Source organism: Bubalus bubalis, chromosome 6 (genome assembly GCF_019923935.1).
Source record: "Bubalus bubalis isolate 160015118507 breed Murrah chromosome 6, NDDB_SH_1, whole genome shotgun sequence".
Classification (NCBI taxonomy): Eukaryota; Metazoa; Chordata; class Mammalia; order Artiodactyla; family Bovidae; genus Bubalus; species Bubalus bubalis.
The window spans coordinates 73201571-73222763 of NC_059162.1; the positions used below are offsets into that span (position 1 = coordinate 73201571).

The 21193-nt window shown below is 35.5% G+C and overlaps 1 protein-coding gene across 5 annotated transcripts in view; it reads left to right on the plus strand.

Annotated features, from left to right (window-relative positions):
* The window catches only part of NEGR1 (neuronal growth regulator 1), a 1028214-nt gene that overhangs the window by 667048 nt on the left and 339973 nt on the right, over positions 1 to 21193 (plus strand). For 4 of the 5 annotated variants that reach the window (XM_025289451.3, XM_044944850.1, XM_044944849.1 and 1 more), the window contains exon 4: positions 14649 to 14780. The exons of the other annotated variant lie outside the window; for it this stretch is intronic. In XM_025289451.3, coding sequence (XP_025145236.1) covers positions 14649 to 14780 — 132 coding nt within the window. The remainder of the gene's footprint in view (positions 1 to 14648; positions 14781 to 21193) is intronic. 5 annotated transcript variants of the gene reach the window in all.

Genomic DNA, 21193 nt, shown 5'->3' on the forward strand with positions numbered 1-21193 from the left:
TCCTTTTTTCTAACAAGGACATCCATATGAACACATTTATTTATTTTTTCCTATAATTATTATTAAGTATAGTGGATTTACAGTGTTGTATCAGTATTTGATGCACAGCAAAGTGGTTCCGTCATACATATACATGTATATATTATTTTACATATTTTTTTCATTATGGTTTGTTACAGTATATTGAATATAGTTCCTCATGCTATAAAGTAGGACCTTGTTGTTTACCTATTTTATATACAGTAGTGTTTATCTACTAATCCCAAACTCCCATTTTGTCCTTTCTACATCTTCTTTCCATTTTGATAACCATAAATTTGTTATCTATGTCTGTGAGTGTGTTTCTCTTCTAAATTAATTTGTGCCATATTTTAGAGTCCACATAGAGGTAATATAATATGATATTTCTCTTTCTTTGCCTGACTTCAGTTAGTATGATAATCTCTAGGTCCATCCATCTTACCGATAATGGCATTATTTCATTCTGTTTTGTGGCTGAGTAGCCTTCCATTTGTACATATACCATATCTTCTCCACCCATTCATTTGTCAATGGACTTTTAGATTACTTCCATGTTTGACTATTCTAAATAGTACTTCTATGAACATCAGAGTGCATTTATCTTTTTTAATTAGGATGTTCTACAAATATATACTCAGGAGTAAGATTATCGGGTCATATACTAATTCTATATTTTAGTTTTCTGAAGAACATCCACACTGTTTTCCATAGTGCCTATATCAACCTACATTCCCACCAACGCAATAGGAGGGTTCCTTTTTCTCCACATTCTCTTCAGCTTTTGTTACTTGTAGACTTTTTAATGAAGGCAATTCCAGACCTCAGTAAGGGGGTACATCGTTATAATTTTGCTTCAGTTCAGTACACTCACTCAGTCATGTCCGACTCTTTGCAACCCCATGTACTGCAGCACACCAGGCCTCCCTATCTATCACCAGCTCCCAGAGTTTACTCAAATTCATGTTCATTGTATCAGTGATTCCATCCAACCATCTCATCCTCTGTTATCCCTTTCTCCTCCCACCTTCGATCTTTCCCAGCATCAGGGTTTTTCAAATGACTCAGTTCTTCACATCAGATGGCCAAAGTGTTGAAGTTTAAGCTTCAGCATCAGTCCTTCCAGTGAATATTCAGAACTGATTTATTTTAGGAGGGACCCATTGGATCTCCTTGAAGTCCAAGGGACTCTCAAGAGTCTTCTCCAACACCACAGTTCAAAAACATCAATTCTTCAACACTCAGCTATCTTTATAGTCCAACACTCACATCCATACATGACTACTGGAAAAACCATAGCTTTGACTAGAGGGGCCTTTGTTGGCAAAGTAATGTCTCTGATTTTTAATATGCTGTCTAGGTTGGTCATAACTTTCCTTCCAAGGAGCAAGCATCTCTTAATTTCATGGCTGCAGTCACCATCTGCAGTGATTTTGGAGCCCAAGAAAATAAATTCTGTCACTGTTTCCACCTTTTCCCCATCTATTTGCCATGAAGTAATTGGACTGGATGCTATGATCTTCATTTTCTGAATGTTGAGTTTTAAGCCAACTTTTTCACTCTCCTTTCACTTTCATCAAGAGGCTCTTTAGTTCTTCTTCACTTTCTGCCCTAAAGGTGGTGTCATCTGCATATATGAGGTTATCGATATTTTTTCCGGCATTCTTGATTCCAGCTTGTGCTTCTTCCAGCCCAGGATTTCTCATTATGTAATCTACATATAAGTTAAATAAGCAGGGTGACAATATACAGCCTTGACATCCTCCTTTCCCTATTTGTAACCAATGTGTTGTTCCATGTCCAGTTCTAACTGTTGCTTCCAGACCTGCACACAGATTTCTCAAGAGGCAGTCAGGTGGTCTGGTATTCCCATCTCTTTCAGAATTTTCCACAGTTTGTTGTGATCCACACAGTCAAAGGCTTTGGCATAGTCAATAAAACAGAAATAGACATTTTTTTGGAACTCTATGGCTTTTTTGATGATCCAGCGGATGTTGACAATTTGATCTCTGGTTCCTCTGCCTTTTCTAAATCCAGCTTGAACATCTGGAAGTTCACAGTTCACATACTGTTGAAGCCTGGCTTGGAGAATTTTGAGCATTACTTTACTAGCATGTGAGATGAGTGCAATTGTGTGGTAGTCTGAGCCTTCTTTGGCATTGCCTTTCTTTTGGATTGAAATAAACACTGACCTTTTCCAGTCCTGTGGCCACTTCTGAGTTTTCCAAATTTGCTGGTATATTGAGTGCAGCATTTCACAGCATCATCTTTTAGGATTTGAAATAGTTCAACTGGAATTCCATCATCTCCACTAGCTTTGTTTGTAGTGATGCTTCCTAAGGCCCACTTGACTTTGCATTCCAGGATGTCTGTCTCTAGGTCAGTGATCATACCATCATGATTACCTGTGTTGCGAAGATCTTTTTTGTATAGTTCTTCTGTGTATTCTTGCCACCTCTTCTTATTGCAACAATTTCATGTTGCAGCCATGAAACTAAAAGACACTTACTCCTTGGAAGGAAAGTTATGTCCAACCTAGACAGGATATTGAAAAGCAGAGACATCACTTTGTCAAGAAAGGTCTGTCTAGTCAAGGCTATTGTTTTGCCAGTGGTCATGTATGGATGTGAGAGTTGGACTATAAAGAAAGCTGAACGCTGGAGGATTGATGCTTTTGAACTGTGGTATTGGAGAAGACTCTTGAGAGTCCCTTGGACTTCAAGGAGATCCAACCAGTCCTTCCTAAAGGAGATCAGTCCTGGGTGTTCATTGGAAGGACCAATGTTGAAGCTGAAACTCCAATACTTTGGCCACCTGATGTGAAGAGCTGATTCATTTGAAAAGACCCTGATTCTGGGAAAGATTGAGGGCAGGAGGAGAAGGGGACGACAGAGGATAATATGGTTGGATGGCATTGCCGACTCAATGGACATGGGTTTGGGTGGACTCCAGGAGTTGGTGATGGACAGGGAGGCCTGGCGTGCTACGGTTCATGGGGTCACAAAGAGTTGGACACAACTGTGCAACTGAACTGAACTGAACTTCTCAGTATCTTCTGCTTCTGTTAAGTCCTACCATTTCTGTTCTTTATTGTACCCATCGTTGCATGAAATGTTCCCTTGGTATCTCTAATTTTCTTGAAGAGATCTCTAGTCTTTCCCATTCTATTGTTTTACTCCATTTCTTTGCACTGATCACTGAGGAAGGCTTTGTTATCTCTCCTTGCTATTCTTTGGAAATCTGCATTCAAATGGGTTAATCTTTCCTTTTCTCCTTTGCTTTTCTCTTCTCTTCTTTTCACAGCTATTTGTAAGGCCTCCTCAGACAGCCATTTTGCTTTTTTACATTTCTTTCTTGGGGATGTTCTTGATCCCTGCCTCCTGTACAGTGTCATGAACCTCTCTCCATAGTTCTTCAGGTACTGTATCTATCAGTTCTAATCCCGAATCTATTTATCAATTCCACTATATAATCATAAGGAATTTGATTTAGGTAATACCTGAATGGTCCCTACTTTCTTTAATTTAGGTGTGATTTTGGCAATAAGGAGTTCATGATCTGAGCCACAGTCAGCCCTCAGTTTTGTTTTTGCTGACTATATAGAGCTTTTCCATCTTTGGCTGCAAAGAATATAATCAATCTGATTTCTGTATTGACCATCTGGTGATGTCCGTGTGTCGAGTCTTCTCTTTTGATTAGCATTTCTCTAATATTTAGCAATGTTGAGCATCTTTCATGGGCCTATTGGTCATTAGTGTTTCCTTTAGAAATGTCTGTTTAAGTCTTCTGTCCATGGTTCAACTGAGTTGTTTGTTTTCTGTTGTTGAATTGTATGAGCTCTTTGTAGATTTTGGAAATTAAGCCCTTCTTGGTTGCTTCATTTGCAAATATTTTCTCACATTTTGTAAGCTGTCTTTTCATTTGGTTTATGATTCCCTTTGCTGTACAAAAGCTTATAATTCTGATTTAGGCCCTTTATTTTTCCTTTAATTTCTATTGCCTTGAAAGACTGACCTAAGAAAACCTTGGTACAGTTTATTTCAGAGAATGTTTGCCTATGTTCTCTTCTAGGAATTCTTTGGTGTCATGTCTTATATTTAATCTTTAAGCCATTTGGAGTTAGTTTATTTTTTTGTGTGCCATGAGGGTGTGTTCTAGCTTGACTGATGTACATGTAGATGTCCAGCTTCCCCAAAACCACTTACTGAAGAGAATGTCTTTTCTCTATTGTTATGTTCTTGTATCCTTTGTCAAGATTAATTGACTATAGGTGTGTGAGTTTATTTTGGGGGTCTCTATTCTGTTCCATTGATCCATATGTCTTTTTATACTAGTACCATGCAGTTTTGATTACTGCAGGTTTGTAGTATTGTACAAACAATACTACAATAGTAATGTAGTATTGATACAAACACATTTAGAATTAACTATTGTCATATGTCTATTTCCTCAAGATGCTAAATGACTTTTAGATGCCTCAACAAGATTAATTATTTGAAAGTTATCTGATGAACTCAAGATGGTGTCATAATTATTGCAACATTCCTGTTAGGCACCATGCTGCTTTTTTTTCTGTCTGCTCAGCAAATATTTTTGCTTGTAGCAAAGTAATATCCAAAGGATCTATCATAATATCCAATAGAAAACCATCTAATTTATTTATTTTAATTCAGTTCTGCTTATTATATGTAAAATAGCTTTTTTCAAATATTTTCACCTTTATATTCTTATTTATGATGTTCACATATTATTACTTAATGATCCTCAAAACATGCTAGGTATGGAGAAATCAAAAATATAGTTTCCTTTATTTTGGTTTTAAATTATCTAGTGGCCTAGAAAAAAGAAGGAAGAGGGGAACAAACAATGTATACAATCATGTATTATAATATCAAAGCAAATTAGAATGTCAAAAGTAAGAGCTTTTCCTAGTACTAAGATACACAGTGAATTTTCCCCACGGGTCTTCAGTAAGTGGACACATCAATTACAGCAGTAGGACCTCAGTAACTTTTCTGATAAAACTATAATGGAAAATTTCATATGGTCATTCTTATAATGGCTCTCAAAGACTGGTATGATAACAGTAAAGCAAAGTTTGGTAAAGGAAATTTTAATAGAAACCGTAATAAAATAATGAAAGGGACAGTCTAATATGCTGGCTTATTCTGAAAAGAAAAAATTAAACAGCCAAAGAAATGAATGAATTCCCTTCAAGTAATCCCTTATGAATGCTATTCCTCTATGTGAACTTATGATAATAGAAATCAAACTTCCATTCTCTAGCCAGACCCTGGAGTACAGAGTGTATTATTCACAGAGGGCCTTGGGTCACAAAGCTAATGTAATAGGATGCTAAAAGGAACCTTCAGCTCAAATCCTAAGGCAACAGATAGCAGAGTGAGTTGTAATTCACATCACTGCTGCAGAACTTCTAAAATATGTTCACCATGAACTGACAGATACTCCTAAAACTCCCCTTCCCTCTAGGACTGAAAGGTTGGGAAATAATTTTTCATGTGTTTTCCTTAGGACAGAGCTGTGTTATAGGCCCCATTTCATCACCAACATTTGGCATTGTCTTTTTTATTTGGGTCATTTTATTGCGTATGTAACTGTATCTTGCATATCAATATGCTTTGTCTATTAATTTAAACAAAGTAAATAACCATGCTTAGGTATCATAAAATTCTATGGGTTTTAACAAATACATCTGCATGTGTTCACCACCACAATCAAGATACAAAACAGTTAAAGGACTCGAAGAAATTCCTTCATGATGCTCTTCTATAGTCAACCAGCTTTTCCATCTCCAACCCCTGTCAAAAACTGATCTATTCTTTAATCTGTAGTAATATGGAATGTTATACAAATGAACTCATACATGTAGCCTTTTGGGTCTATTTTCTTCCACTTAGTAAAATGTATTTGAGATTAATCCATGTTGCATATATATATATATATGTAAAAACATCTCTCATTTTATAAATAATTTTATTGACAGATGTTATTGCATTATAGGGATGTACCACAATTTGTTTCTTCATTCACTACTTAAAGGACCATTGGGTTGTTTCATTTTTAGTAATTGCCAATAAAGTCAACATAAACATTGTATACACGTTTCTGTGTAAATGTACATTTCTCTAGAAGTAAAATTGTTAGGTAACATGGTAAATGCATGCTTAATTTTATAAGAAACTGACAAACTTTTTCAAAGGGACAGTGCCATTTCACAGTCTACCAGTAATATAGATGAGGTCCAAGTACTCTGCTTTCTACCAGCACTAATTAGTGTTGTTTTGCGTGTGTTTGTGTGTGTGTGTGTGTTTCCCATTTTAATGCGTATACAATGAAATCTCATTTTGGTTTTGATTTTCCTAACTTTAATAATGACTAATGATGTTTATTGGAACTTCCCTAGTGGTTCAGTGGTAAAGAATCTGCCTGCAATAAGGAAAAGTAGGTGATGTGGGTTCAATCTCTGAGTCAGGAATATCCCCCGGAAGAGGGCATGGCAACCCACTCTAGTATTCTCTTTTTTTTTTTTTTACATGGCATCATAAGGTTTATTTTATTTTATTTTTTTTTTTATTTTAAACTTTACATAACTGTATTAGTTTTGCCAAATATTGCTAGGAAAGTCCCATGGACAGAAGAGCCTGGTGGACTACAGTCAACGGGTCAAAAAGTGTTGGACATGACTGAAGTGACTGAGCACTGATGTTTATCACCTTTTGACATATCTATTTAATAATTGATTTTCTTAAAAAAAAGGCATCTATTTAATCTTTTGTTCATTTCTTTATTAAGTTGTATATGTTTATTGAGCTTTGAGAATTCCTTATGTATGCTTAAGTCCTTTGTCCAATATGATTTAGACAGTTTTATCCTGTTACATGGCTTGACTTTCTATTTAATTAATGGTGTGTTTTATAAAGCAAAGTTTTGTTTAATTTTGATGAAATCCAATTTATCCATATCTTCTTATATGTCTTGTGCTTTAGGTGTCATATCTAAGAACCTTCAGCCCAAAACAAATTTTTTTCCACTTGTTTTCTCCTAGAATATTTATAGCTTTATGATTCACATTAAAGTCAATGATGATTGTTGAGTTAATTTATATATAAGATGTGAGCTTTGGGTCAGAGTGGACAACCTTGCCTTGACCCTCAATTTAGGGGGAAAGCATTAACATTTACATCATTAAGTAGGAGGTTAGATGTAAGGTTTTCACAGAAGTTTTGTCACGTTGAGAGGTTTCCTTGAATTCTAAGTTTTCTGAAACATTATCTTGAATGAGTGTTGAATGCTTTCAGTGATTTACCTGCATTTAGAGATAATGTAGATTGTTGTTGTTCTTGATAAAGCAAATTAGATTGTTTGATATTTCAGTTGTACCACCAGCCTTTCAATTCTGGGATAAAGCATACTTGATAATGGTATATTATCATTTTTATATGTCACTGGGTTTGTTTACTAAGATTTTGTTAAAAGACTTTTGTGTTTACGTTTATGTTTTTTTTCTCTTTTGTTGTCATTAGTTTTGATACTGAGGTAATGTAAGTCTTACAAAATGATCTGGGGAATTCTCTTTCTCCTCCATTTTCAGAAAGACTTTGTATAAATCTGGCATTATTTCTTTTTTAAAATTGTACTAAACATGATTCTGGAGTTTTCCATGTGGGAAATTTTAAGTTATAAATTGAACTTCTTAGGGCTTCCCTAGTGTCTCAGCTGGTAAAAAATCTGCCTGTGATGCGGGAGACCTGAGTTCGATCCCTAGGTTTGGAAGATCCCCTGGAGAAGGGAATGGCCACCCACTCCAAATCCTGGCCTGAAGAATTGCATGGACTGTATAGCCCATGGGGTCACAAAGAGTCAGACATGACTGAGCGACTTTCACTTTTAATTTAATATAATTGAATGTGTGTTAAATATTCAGATTTTCTATTTCTTCTAAGTCAGTTTTGAGATTTGTGTCTTTCCAGCAATTTGTCCATGTAATCTAAATTCTTGATTTAAATGTTAGGGAGTTTTTCTTCATATTTGCTTAGTAGCTATTCAATTTTTCTTATGACTATAGCAATATCCTCTCTTTCACCTCTGATATCGATAATTTGTGTTCTCTTCCTATTTGTTATCAGCCTGGCCAAGCTTTTCCCACTTCAGTGATCTTTTAAAAGACTGACTTTTGGTTTCATTGATTTTCTCTATTGACTGTTTTTAATTTTACTGATTTCTGATTTTTATTATTTCCACAAGTCTATTTAATTTAGGTTTCATTTGTTCTTCTTCTTCTAGCTTCTTAAGATTGAAGCTTACAGGACTGATACTAGAATTTTATTCATTTTTGTGGTGTTCCATTGTCTTTTGGCTTATGTACTTCAGACAAGTGCAACAAATATTTATTTCTCTTTCTTGACATGTAATGTTTATTTTGTCTCTGGATGCTTTTTAAATTTTCTCTTTCTCTTTGGTTTTCAGCAAGTTGATTATATTGTGCTTTTGAGTGATTTTTATTTGTGTTTATCCTGATTGGAGATTATTAACTTCATTTATCTGAAGTTTTATTGTATATGTCAAATTTGGAAAAAAAAATACCTCCTTTATTTCTCCAAATATTTTTTCTATCCCCTTTAGGGGACTCAGTTATCCATATATGATAGAAATTTATATTTTCCATATATCACTGAGGCTCTGTTGGTTTAAAGATTTGTTTGGTTATTTGTACTCTTTTCTCCATCTGCTTCAGTTTAGATAAATACCTCAAAATGCTTGGATAAATACTTTAAAGTTTAATAAAGTTTTTTCTCGGTATCTAGACTTCCAATTAGTTTAAATCAATATTTCATTTGAGATATTTTATATTCCTATGTTAATAATTTTGAATTTTTAATATTTTCCATTCCCTTTTTCATTATACTTCTGCAGAGTGCTATATGTATATATAATATTATAATATTACATATTAGTAGTTTGTGCATATATATTTATGTATGTATATATATATATATATATATATTTCCTATGATGTATCAGTGTTCTAAACACTTTACTTGCATTAACCCTCTTAATCCTCACAACAACCATACATAGGAGGCAATTTCTGTTACTATCCTCACACATCATATTTGAGTAAACTATTGGTCAAATACCTTGTATCAGGTCACAGAGCTTTTAAATGACAGACCTGACATTTGAAGCCTAGACTAGTTCTAGAACCCTCATCCCTAACCACTCAATATGGTAAAATGCATAGAGGAGATACTTACATAAATATGCCAGTAGACAACAAGATGACAGAAAATGATTACAATCATAAATGTAAGTGAAGCATTCGAAGAGTGTTTTAAAATTCAGTTGCAGAGTACTATGTAGTAATAAATGGCTATGAGACCCTAAAAAATAATATTCCTGCAGGGCAGCCTTGAAAAATGGGTTGACTGTTTCTGAGCAAGGGTTTTGGGAAATGACTGAAATGACTGCAAAGCAGTATGCAGTCATTGACACATCTGAGTATATACATTCAGAGATAAGTAACTGAGACATAGGGGCTCCTAGGAGAGGTTTGAGAATTTATTTAGGAGATAAAATTGACAGGACACGGTGACTGATGGTTTATGAACTAAGACAAAAGGTGCTATCAAAGTTACTGCTAAGATTTGTGGCTTGAGCAACTGGATGATAATCAGATCACTTACTGAGACTTGGAACTGGTTGTTTGGGAGGGGGGGCGGTTTCAAGTATGGCAGGAAAGGTAAGTTTAGTTTTGGTGATTTGATTCTGAGATGCCTGTGAGACATCCAAAGGGAGATGTCCAGCTGAATAATTGTGCCCAAGATTCAGGATACAGATATAAGTTAAACAGATCAATCAGATACTAATCAGCATGTAGATAATAATGAAATGAAAATGAGTGAACAAGATCCCTTGAATTTTGGAAAATGTGCTGAATGAGGAAAAAAGGAGATCATAGGACAGAAGCAATATTTGGGAGATGTGAAGGATTTTGAAAAAGTTAAAGTTAAAGAGATGAGAGGAAAATTAGTGAAGGATAATGTGCTAGAAGGGCTTCCCAGGTGGCCTGAGTGGTAAAGAACCTACCTGCCAATGCAGCAGACATAAGAGACAGGGGTTTGATCCCTGGGTCCAGAAGATCCCCTGGAGAAGGGCATGGGAAACCACTCCAGTATTCTTCTCTGGAGAATCCCATGGACAGAAAAGCCTGGCAGGATACAGCACGTAGGGTCGCAAAGAATTGGATACCACTAAAGAATCGAACTGAGCACACACCCAGTGTACTAGAAATGAAGGGAAAAGAGACTTATTTTTTCAAATGTTTTTTGCAAATATATTAGCACTTTGTAGAAACATGATGTTGTTACTAATAATTTTCACATGCTTTTTCAAATAATAAAGCCAAATCTAGATATCATTTAGTGGCCAATATAGGACTGCAAGGAGATCCAACCAGTCCATTCTAAAGGAGATCAGTCCTGGGTGTTCTTTGGAAGGAGTGATGCTAAAGCTGAAACTCCAATACTTTGGCTACCTCATGCGAAGGGTTGACTCATTGGAAAAGACTCTGATGCTGGGAGGGATTGGGGGCAGGAGGAGAAGGGGACGACAGAGGATGAGATGGCTGGATGGCATCACCGACTTGATGGACATGAGTTTGGGTGAACTCCGGGAGTTGGTGATGGACAGGGAGGCCTGGCGCACTGCGATTCATGGGGTCGCAAAGAGTCGGACACAACTGAGCGACTGAACTGAACTGAACTGAACTGATAGAACTCTTTCTGGACAGATTCTTATCAGAAATCAGTATGAGAGTGATATTATAAAGCATAGCTGCATCCTATTTCTCAGCTTTCCCTTTGAAGAGGGTAATAATAGTGGCATGACTGAAAGCTTGTGGAATTTCTTCAGTTCTCTATTTTCTGGAGAAGCATCTACACATGTCTAGAAGACATTAAACACAAAAGAAAACTATTGTTTAGATTACAGGCAATACTTAGCTTTTTTCTTCAATATTGTATTTAAAGTTTTTGTTAGTCTTTAAAATCTTAAAAAAGTATCTATGACGGCTACACAGGCTGTTCTCACCGTTGCCATCACTGTCCTGTCAAGAAGTCAGTAAGGATGATAAGTCTTTAAAGTTCTTTCCCTTCCTCTCGGCTGAAAGAAAACTGACAACTTCTTTGCATATGGGCATTTACTTTAGATTCTTTGTCCACTACCCTTATAGGACTTTATTAATTCTTTAATCAATATATGCATTTACTTATTCAATAAATATTTACCAAGTGTATACTGTTTCAAGTATTATGCTAGAGCTAGGAACACGGAGACAACAAAACAGGAATTATTGTTTGTACTCATGATGAATGGTAAAACCCATAAGCAGAAGAAGTCGAATTAGTTTATATCTCACTAATATTTATAATTGGTACCCTAAGAAATAAAAATACTCCATAATTTTTAATACATATTCAGATTTATAAGGAGTACCCTAGGATAAGTACATCAACATCATAAACATTGTGAAGTCGTGGCAGCGGTAAGGATTCCAAGTCACTATATACCTTCAGCCTTGGTCTTTCCTTTCCATTTGTGGGAAAAATTGAGTTAGATTGCGTGAACTGAAATGTTAATCTTTGCATTTCAGTGTACTATGCCAAATTCTCTCACCTTGCTAGGAGAGTGATGGAAATAGAGGGAGACCCTGATGAGTATCTAAGGGCAAGTTTGGTTTCCTTGAGTCTAAAACTAAGGTAAAGAATTATGACAGGAAAACTGAGGATAACAAAAGCCAGAGAGACAACTAAGCAAATTATTGACAACCAGTATACTCCAGGGTATAAATTCTAGGCAAAACAACTCCAAGTTTCAAATTTGGAATTCAAGCATGGCTAGATTAGACTAAGAAAATAGCAAGATGAGTTCAGGATGGAAACAGAACTGTATTTGTGTAAAAACAAGAGAATATTTCGAGCACACCTTTGGGAAGAGCTGATGCATAGTAAATGGAATTAAGGGAGTAGATTAAAGTCTCAGGACTCTAGTGAGGAAAACTGAGATGTTGGCCATACATTTATGCTTCTTTTTATTAATGCCATCTTATCGATAGCTAGTATTGACAGTATCGCCCATTCACTGGCTCTATAGGTACTGCTCTCAATGCATAAATCTGGTAGTTGTAATACATTGTTCCCTGATGAGGCTGGAGAAGGATCTTTGAATCTAGGTGCATAGATTGTACAGTGAACTCTACGAACAAACATTCAATAGATTTAAAAGGTGTTCTCTAGAGTTGAATGAAATTTTATCACACGACTTCTTTAGTTGCTGTCAATCTTTCAAAATATGTCATTTAACCATTTAGGAGAGGAAAAAAATGCTTCTTTTTATACTTCAGAAACCTATTTTTCCCTTTTTTATTATACTTTTTATTCCCCATAGACATACAAATCTAATGTATTTCTTTAAACAATAGCATACACTAATACATATCATATTTAATGATTTATTTATCAAAAACATGCTTTTTTTGGGTAACACTTCTTAAAATTATATCAGTATACAAAAATGGGAATATGCATGTAACATTTTCAGATACACATTTCTTGTTTTTTTTTTTAGCCACAGTAGGCAGCTAGTGGGATCTTATTTACCCAACCAGGGATGGGATGTATGCCCCTACAGTGGAAAGGTGGAGTTGGAGTCCCAACCACTGGACCACCAGGGAATTCCCTATGTAAAATTTTTTTGAACAGTAATTACTATTAAAAAGCTATATCATTATTATGATGTATATGTATCTATGTATATAATATACATTATATACTCTATAATACACTATAAATCACATTATAACACAAATTTACTAATTTTATGCTGTTCTAAACAATTATAGTTTGTGATCATTTATGTGCACCTTTCTATTTCTTTGGTCCTATGAAGTTTTTCTTCTCATTCCCAGTCATTTAAAAAAATTAAATATATTTATTATTTGATTGAAGGATGATTGCTTTACAGAATTGTGCTGGTTTATGTTAAACCTTAACATGAATCAGCCATAGGTATACCTATGTCCCCTCTGTCTTGAAACACCCTCTCATCTCCCTTCCCATCCTACTCCTATTGAAAATCAGTTTAACCCTTATAAAGTATGCTTTTTTACAAGTTTTCACAACATTTTACCTTTTCACTTGTGACTGGCTTCATTTTATACTGCCCAATGAGATTATTTAATTCTAATATAGGATATCAATTTTCCCCATACTTTAATTTCTGTTTAATATCCCCCTTTATAATCCATTATATTTTAAAATTCTTAGATGTGAACAAGGATTTTGTCCTCCCTATATTTCAATAGTTTTTACAGACACATTTAAGCCTAGATTATCTTCATTGTATAGGTGAAAAATAAGAGAAACAGAAGGAAACAATAGAAAATCAATATTACTTTAGTGTATTGGAGTCAGATAAAGGAACTAGGTTGAGCAAAGAAATGATTATAAAATCAGATTTTAAGCATATGAATTTGAAGACAATTGCTTCTCTTATAAGCTCACCTCTGTATACCTGCAATAGCTTATCAACTGATTATCATCTTAGAAGTATAACTCTCTACCTACAAGCTGTGATTGGCCAGATAAATGGAGAAATGACTTAATCATATATATTCTAAACACGGCAGATTATAGGGCTTCCCAGATGCTGCTGGTGGTAAAGAACACACCAGCCAATCCTGGAGACGTGAGGGTTCAGTCCCTGGGTCGGGGAGATCTCCTGGAGGACGGCATGGCAACCCACTCCAGTATTCTTGCCTGGAGAATCCCATGGACAGAGGAGGCTGGTAGGCTCCAGTCCATAGGGTCACAAAGAGTCAGAATTGGAAACAACTGAAGCAACTTAGCATGCATGCACTGCTGCTGCTAAGTTGCTTCAGACGTGTCCGACTCTGTGCGACCCCATAGACGGCAGCCCACCAGGCTCCCCCATCCCTGGGATTCTCCAGGCAAGAACACTGGAGTGGGTTGCCATTTCCTTCTCTGTGGGTTATATATAGTGTACCTTCCTTCGAAACCTTAATAAGTATGAACACTGAAATATGGTAATGTTTTAATACATCTCCATACTTTATTAAGCCATCTAGCTAGAAACCTTGTGAATGAGTGTGAGATTTCCCCAAAAGAAAAGTAACATTTAGTTAGGTTAGATGTCAAGTTGCTAGCTTACACTATATAAAAGTCAATATGTACCAAGTCATATTACTGAATTTGCTCTACACTGCTAGGAGGTTGTTGAACTCAATTACAGAAATGTGCAGAGCTTGATTTGATGTGTGAGGAGGTTAGGAGACCACAATCAATTAAAAAGAACACGTGTATATCCTGTTCTGGGGAAACAGTTGTTTTAGTATCCCTTGTTCAGTTTCTGATTTTTTCTCTGACGTTTTCTGAACATAAGAGAACAAAAGGTTTAATAATTCCCCAGTTTCATTTGGAATTATTTTGTCAGCAATATCTAATAGGAAGACATGTGATTGTTGTTTTACTTGAATGAAGCCTCAGGCAGATACAATTAAACACACTGTACTTTTTAAAATTTTTCTCATGTAGCAAAACCATTTGAAAACGGACAATATTTGGACATCTATGGAATTACAAGGGACCAGGCTGGAGAATATGAATGCAGTGCAGAAAATGATGTGTCATTCCCAGATGTGAAAAAAGTGAAAATTGTCGTAAACTGTAAGTCCCATCACCTTTTATTAAAAAATTTCAAAGGGAAGATTAAACACCTGGAAAATACTGTCTAAAGCTTATGTTGCTATTTTTAAAGAGGAAGTCTATTGATAAACAGTACTTTTTGGCAGAGCAAATGTTTGCCTGTTAGAATATTGATTGAATTGTTTTAGTAACATCAATTGCCCCAAGTAATCCTACAATAATTCAGTTTAATGTGTAGATGGCAATGTTTTCAATATCATCCCAATCCTAAACTGTGGTGTCCTTATTTCTGAAGCATCCTGGACTCATGGGGTTGTCTTCATTCTCATGGGTTTCACTTGAAGTGTATTCTGATTAAATTTAAGTGTGGAATTCCAGAAGCATGTTGTTTTATATTTAAAGAGAAAAACTGTTACTATGATATTCCTATCATTTGAGTATTTAATTCTATTTGGCTTGGACAATATTGAGAAAATGAATTTTTTTCATGAACCTCATTATTAGGAAGTTAGATTATTAAGTGATACTTGCAGAACAATCAATGTCATTATGTTACACCCTTCTTCTAAATGCATTTCAAAACACTGATGACAGACATTTTTTCATTAATAGCTTATTTCATGTATTATGATCTCAACAGTAATGACTGAAATAGTTTTTACTTTTCAAAGATACTCCCTTAGTCTTTCTCTCAAAATTGTTCACATTGTTTGACTTATTCTAATTGAATATTTGGGAGATAATAGTTTTTTACTAGAAGTGTTTTCAAGCTACAACTTTCAATTTTTTTTCCTCACATTTATAAATCTTTCTCTATGCAGCCAATGTTAATAATGAATACATAGAATTCAGATTATATGAATGAATTATATATATGAATTACATATGAATTCCATAGATCAGAAGAAAATTTTCCAAATAGATCCCCAGATGCTAACACTAAGCATTTTTCATGTATTTAATCTCAATTGTATGGGTCAAAAAGTATCTATCAAAACACACTCAGTAGTTAACTATTGCCAGGGCAAATTTTTGCCACCAACTAACATATGTCAGTGGCTAAGCTATACATTTGGTGTTGACTCGTTGAAAAAGACCCTGATGCTGGGAAAGATTGAACGCAGGAGGAGAAGGGGATGACAGAGGATGAGATGGTTGGATAGCATCACCTACTCAATGGACATGAGTATGAGCAAACTCTAGGAGATGGTGAGGAACAGAGAAGCCTGGCCTGGGGTGGCAAACAGTTGGACATGACTGAGTGACTGAACAACAACTGAGCAAATGTGCATAATGCCAGAATGAGGCGGTTTCTAGAGCAGAGTTTCTTATATAATACTCTGAGACAAACTTCAGGAGAGTCACCCAAAACGTTACTAGAAATGGAAAATCTGTGTCCCACCAGGCCTACTGAATAAAAATCTTTAGGGTATATGGCCTGGAAATATGCATTTATGATAAGTTTTCATTGAATCTTAGGACTCTTGTTGCAGTGAGTTACTGCTCACCATTCTGGAACTCTCTAAAATAAGAGTTAATAAATACTATTCACTCAAATAAAAATTTCTGATTATTTTATCACTAGCCATGCTTATCTGAACATGAGTCTACAGATTCTATTGTTGGGGGGATTGAGAGAAGAGGTGAGAAATAGGACTGAAAGGAAGTAATACTTTTAGCAATGAGCCCTAAGAAAAGAGAAAGCAGAGTCAATCTGTCAAACAAGCAAGACACCCAGCCTGACAATGCAGCCTACTCTCAACTCTTAGAATTAGTGTATCTCTACAGTGATGTCTCTCATGGGGATACAGTTGAAAACAAGCTGCCATATGGATTTACACGGGTCTGTACTCCAAGTATAACCCACTTGTGTGTGTGTTCACACTTTCGTTTCTATCCTTTTTACCTCTCTGACTTTAGTTCATTGTCACTTATTTAACTTGATTTTTGTTTTGTTTTTTATTCCGGACAAGTTGGTACTTTAGACTGATACAGTTCAAGTAAGGATGCAGAAATATGGACAGAAATTGAATTGAGAGAAAGACTGACCAATGAGTTATCATCTGAAGGATTTGTGTAGAGAAAAGCGTCCTTATATAAAGCCGAAGGACAGAAATTAGGGAGACAGATGTCAAGAACTGTGAGGGATCTGCCACAATTTCACAAATGCTGACAGAAGACAGAGACAAAGGGCAATTTATTACTCATAGAAATAACAATAGCCAGAGTATTGTCATTTTCTTATGTCATTTCCCCAAGTCCCAATTACTGCAAGGTGATATGATGAGGGTTAAGAGAAATCTATACACACAGTAGGTTTATGTCATAGCTGAGGTTCCTTTGGCTTAGAAACTCAATTTTTTTCATATATACTGGCAGCAAGCAAACCAGCCTTTTGCCACAGAGAGAGAAATTATCTTTATGATACTGGACCATAAACAAACCTGCCCTTTGCTCCATGGAGAGAACCACTTCTTCCATCTTCCAAGACTGTTCGCTATACAAACATCCTTGAAAAGATTGTCAGGAACAAAAGCTGTCAGTGCCTCTGCTCACAAGATGTGCAGAAACACAGGAGACCCCTGGAAGATTGTCTTCAAACACAAAATGGGAGGAGGAAAGTTTGAAGCATAGCCTTGAGACATTCCATCAGTTGAAAAGGGTGCTTCAGTGGCTTTTGTAGGGTTTCAGACATCTCAAACAGGTAGAAAGGAAAGTGTTGTTAACCAACTTTAACTTGAGAAGGAAAATCAGAAGGAAAAAGGGGAAAGTAAAAAAAAAAAAGATAAAGATGTGTTTATTATAGTTATAATACAGACTATGTTTTATAAGAACTAATTTCAGTGGAAGTATAATCATAAGTGGAAATATTGGTACCAACATAATATTAAAAATATTAAGAAAATGAACTCAACAGGACTTTTTACATGGATTTAAACATTAAATGTTTACTGTTGCTTCTCAAATTATACCTTTGGTAGCTAACATTTTCTTAAATGTGCCATGAAGAACTGAATACTGACCGATCAGTTAAATTTACATCTCTTGAATAAATATTTTATGTAAGTTTGGTCAGATTTCTGGTCATGCCCTAAATTTTGCCTTAATTTGGAATAATTTTGTCACATGTATACCAGTGATATACAGCCATGTAGGTGTGTGAGTGTAAGTGTATATGTTTCTGGTTTTGAGGAAATTTGAAAATTATTAATTTTGTGAATTCACCCCTTTCGAAGTCAGAAACTGAGCACTATCCGTGGGTTTTACTGATTTCCCAAAGGAAATTAGCCAAAACCTACTGAGCAAACTTCAGTTTGTCAAAGCCCAAAATTGAGCACAGTGCTCTGTAGCCAGCATGAAACTTCGTGTCCCCTGATAATCTGAAGATTCCCTGAAGATAGAATTACACCAGGTTCAAGGCAGCCCTCTTTTCATGGTTATTAATCAATATTGATTGCACATATAAAATTGCAGCAGCTTTGTGAATAACTTGAAGAGAAACTTTGTCCCTGTTCCCAAATGAGGTTCAAGATGGAACGTAATAAATTTTCATAAGCTCTGGTACATTCAGTTATACGGAAGTCAATTTGAGGAAGAGATTTATGTTCCCTCTAATTTAGAAATATGTACTATGTTAGTATTCATCTAATACATCTGCCTCATTCGCTGCATATAGGCACATGTATATTTCTCATACTTACAGTAAATAATGTTCACCACATACTTTGGACTCATAGCACTTTCATGTGGATTTCTATTGAATTAAATTAAACAACACTTTAATGAAATGATTAGTATATTTAACTTATTTTGTATAGATTGGACTAGTTTGTTGATCAAATAAGCACATTATGAGTTATTTACAGAAATTTAAAGAATAAATTCATTTATTTACATATAAGTTCTTTTTGAGTTATTTATTAAATTTGTAAGCTTTGATACAAAATTTTGTTTCTGGGTAGGGAGATTTTGTAGATGATTATTCTCCTGTTTTTCTCTGTATATTCTTTTATCCATTTGTATATGAATATAGTATATTCATGATTTACAATAATGGCACCCCACTCCAGTACTCTTGCCTGGAAAATCCCATGGACGGAGGAGCCTGGTAGGCTGCAGTCCATGGGGTCGTGAAGAGTCGGACACGACTATGCGACTTCACTTTCACTTTTCACTTTCCTGCATTGGAGAAGGAAATGGCAACCCACTCCAGTGTTCTTGCCTGGAGAATCCCAGGGACAACGGAGCCTGGTGGGCTGCCGTCTATGGGGTCGCACAGAGTTGGACACGACTGAAGCAACTTAGCAACAGCAGCAGCAGCATAGCTATAATAAATATATGAATATGTACATTTCTTTATATTTGCTTATGTATGTATATACACACATCTACAAACAATTGGATAAGAAATATGTGTACATACTTCTATGTCTTGGACTTCCCATGTGGCTCAGTGGTAAAGAATCCATCTGCCAATGCAGGAGATGTGGGTTCAATCCCTGGGTCAAGAACATACCCTGGAGAAGGAAATGGCAACCCACTCCAGTATTCTTGCCTGGGAAATCCCACAGACAGAGGGGACTGGCGGGCTAGAGTCCATGGAGTTGCAGAAAGTTGGACACAACTTAGTGACTAAACAACAACATATGTATACATATAAAATATGTAACTATATATTTCTCATCAAATTGAAAAAAAACTCAAAAGAAATCATGACATTCATCATAAATAGACCTTAAAAGATTAATACACACACACATAAGAAGAAAGAAAAAAATGTGAACCAGCCGATTAGCTAAGCCAAAGGGAGCTAGTGGATTCAATTTGGACAGATTCTCTGTTTTATCTGCATTTGCATTCCAACCCTGGAAGTGGCCTAGAGGGTACTTGTTCCATAATTTTTATTGTTAATTGAAAGTGGAAAAATGAGTATCCATAAAGCTCATGGATTCAATTAAATTTGGATAAAAAGGAAATGAGAAACCAGGTCTAAAAAATCAGTAAAGCTGATTCATGGAAATGAAATCTAGAATCTAGAAAATGTAGATTATATCTTAGACTAATCAAAATCTCCATAGGGAAGCAGAATCTCAGATATTAGAAATCAGGAAATCCTGCAAAACCTAGCCCTTCAAAATGAATGCTGCTGGTAAAAAGGGCAGGGTTCTCTGATCCTGTGACAAGTTGTTTATTTTCCACTTTATTTGTATATACTTTTTCAATTAAGAGTAACTCTTTTAGAGCTTCCCCAGTGACTCAGAGGTAAAGAGTCTGCCTGCAATGCAGGAAACATGGAAGAGGCCTGTTTGACCCCTCAGTGGGGAAGATCCCCTGAGGAGGAAATGGTAATCCACTCCAGTATTCTTGCTGGAAAAATCCCATGGACAGAGGAGCCTCACAGGCTACAGTCCATAGGATTCCAAAGAGTCAAATACTACTGAGCGACTAAACACACACACACACTTTTAGAAATGCAGGCCTTATAGTCAGGTATAACTTATTTGAACCCTTGTTATGTAATTTACTGAACTTTGAGATCTTGGGAAACCACTTTACCTTTCTGAGTCTCAATTTCCAATTCTGTAAATTTGGAGCAATAATAGATAATTTTCAGGGTTTGGGTAAAGATTAAATGAGATGATACGATATATATACAGCACCTATCACAGTGTCTGGCCCACTAACAACTGAAAAAATATAAATCTCTCTTGGCATGAATTTACTCTAGAATGTAAGCTCTGTGTCATAAGGGATTTTCCTTTCCTTTCTGCAATAACATGTTCCTGTCACATAGAGCAGCACCAGGTTTATAGGAGGCTCTCAAAAAAATAGTCAACGGATTAACGAAGTGTAATGCTAATCTTTAAAAGAGTTTTTAATGCTAATCTTTAAAAGAGTTTAGACAAAACAGGAAAGAGATATTAGGTTTGTTCCAAAATTATATATATTTTTCTCCCAGACAATAAGACTAACTTATTTCTGATACCATTTGTTTAACCAAAATTATCAGGTGGATTCAATAAAGATAGATTGCCATTTATACAGTGCTTTCACCAGAGAAAATCTTAATTCCATTTTTTACAGATAAGAAAATTAAAGTTCAATGAGATTAAAATTATTAATAGCATCCTGATTTTTAAGAAGAAAAAAACATAAAGAAAAGAAGGTATTAATTAACCAGAAAAAAATATAGTCAACTAGTTTAAGGTAAAAAGAGGTGTGGACATTATTTCAATTTTCACTCATGTCTGTAAGATTGTATATTGATCATTGTATTGGGAATCGGAAATTATTTTGCACACAGAATATCCAATAAAATAGAATTCAGTAATTCTTCCTGTGGTCAAAAGGTAAAGATACTTTTGAGTGCACTGTGAACTAAGATTTTATCCAGTAAATCACAGGCACATATTTGTGCATTATTTTGCATCTGA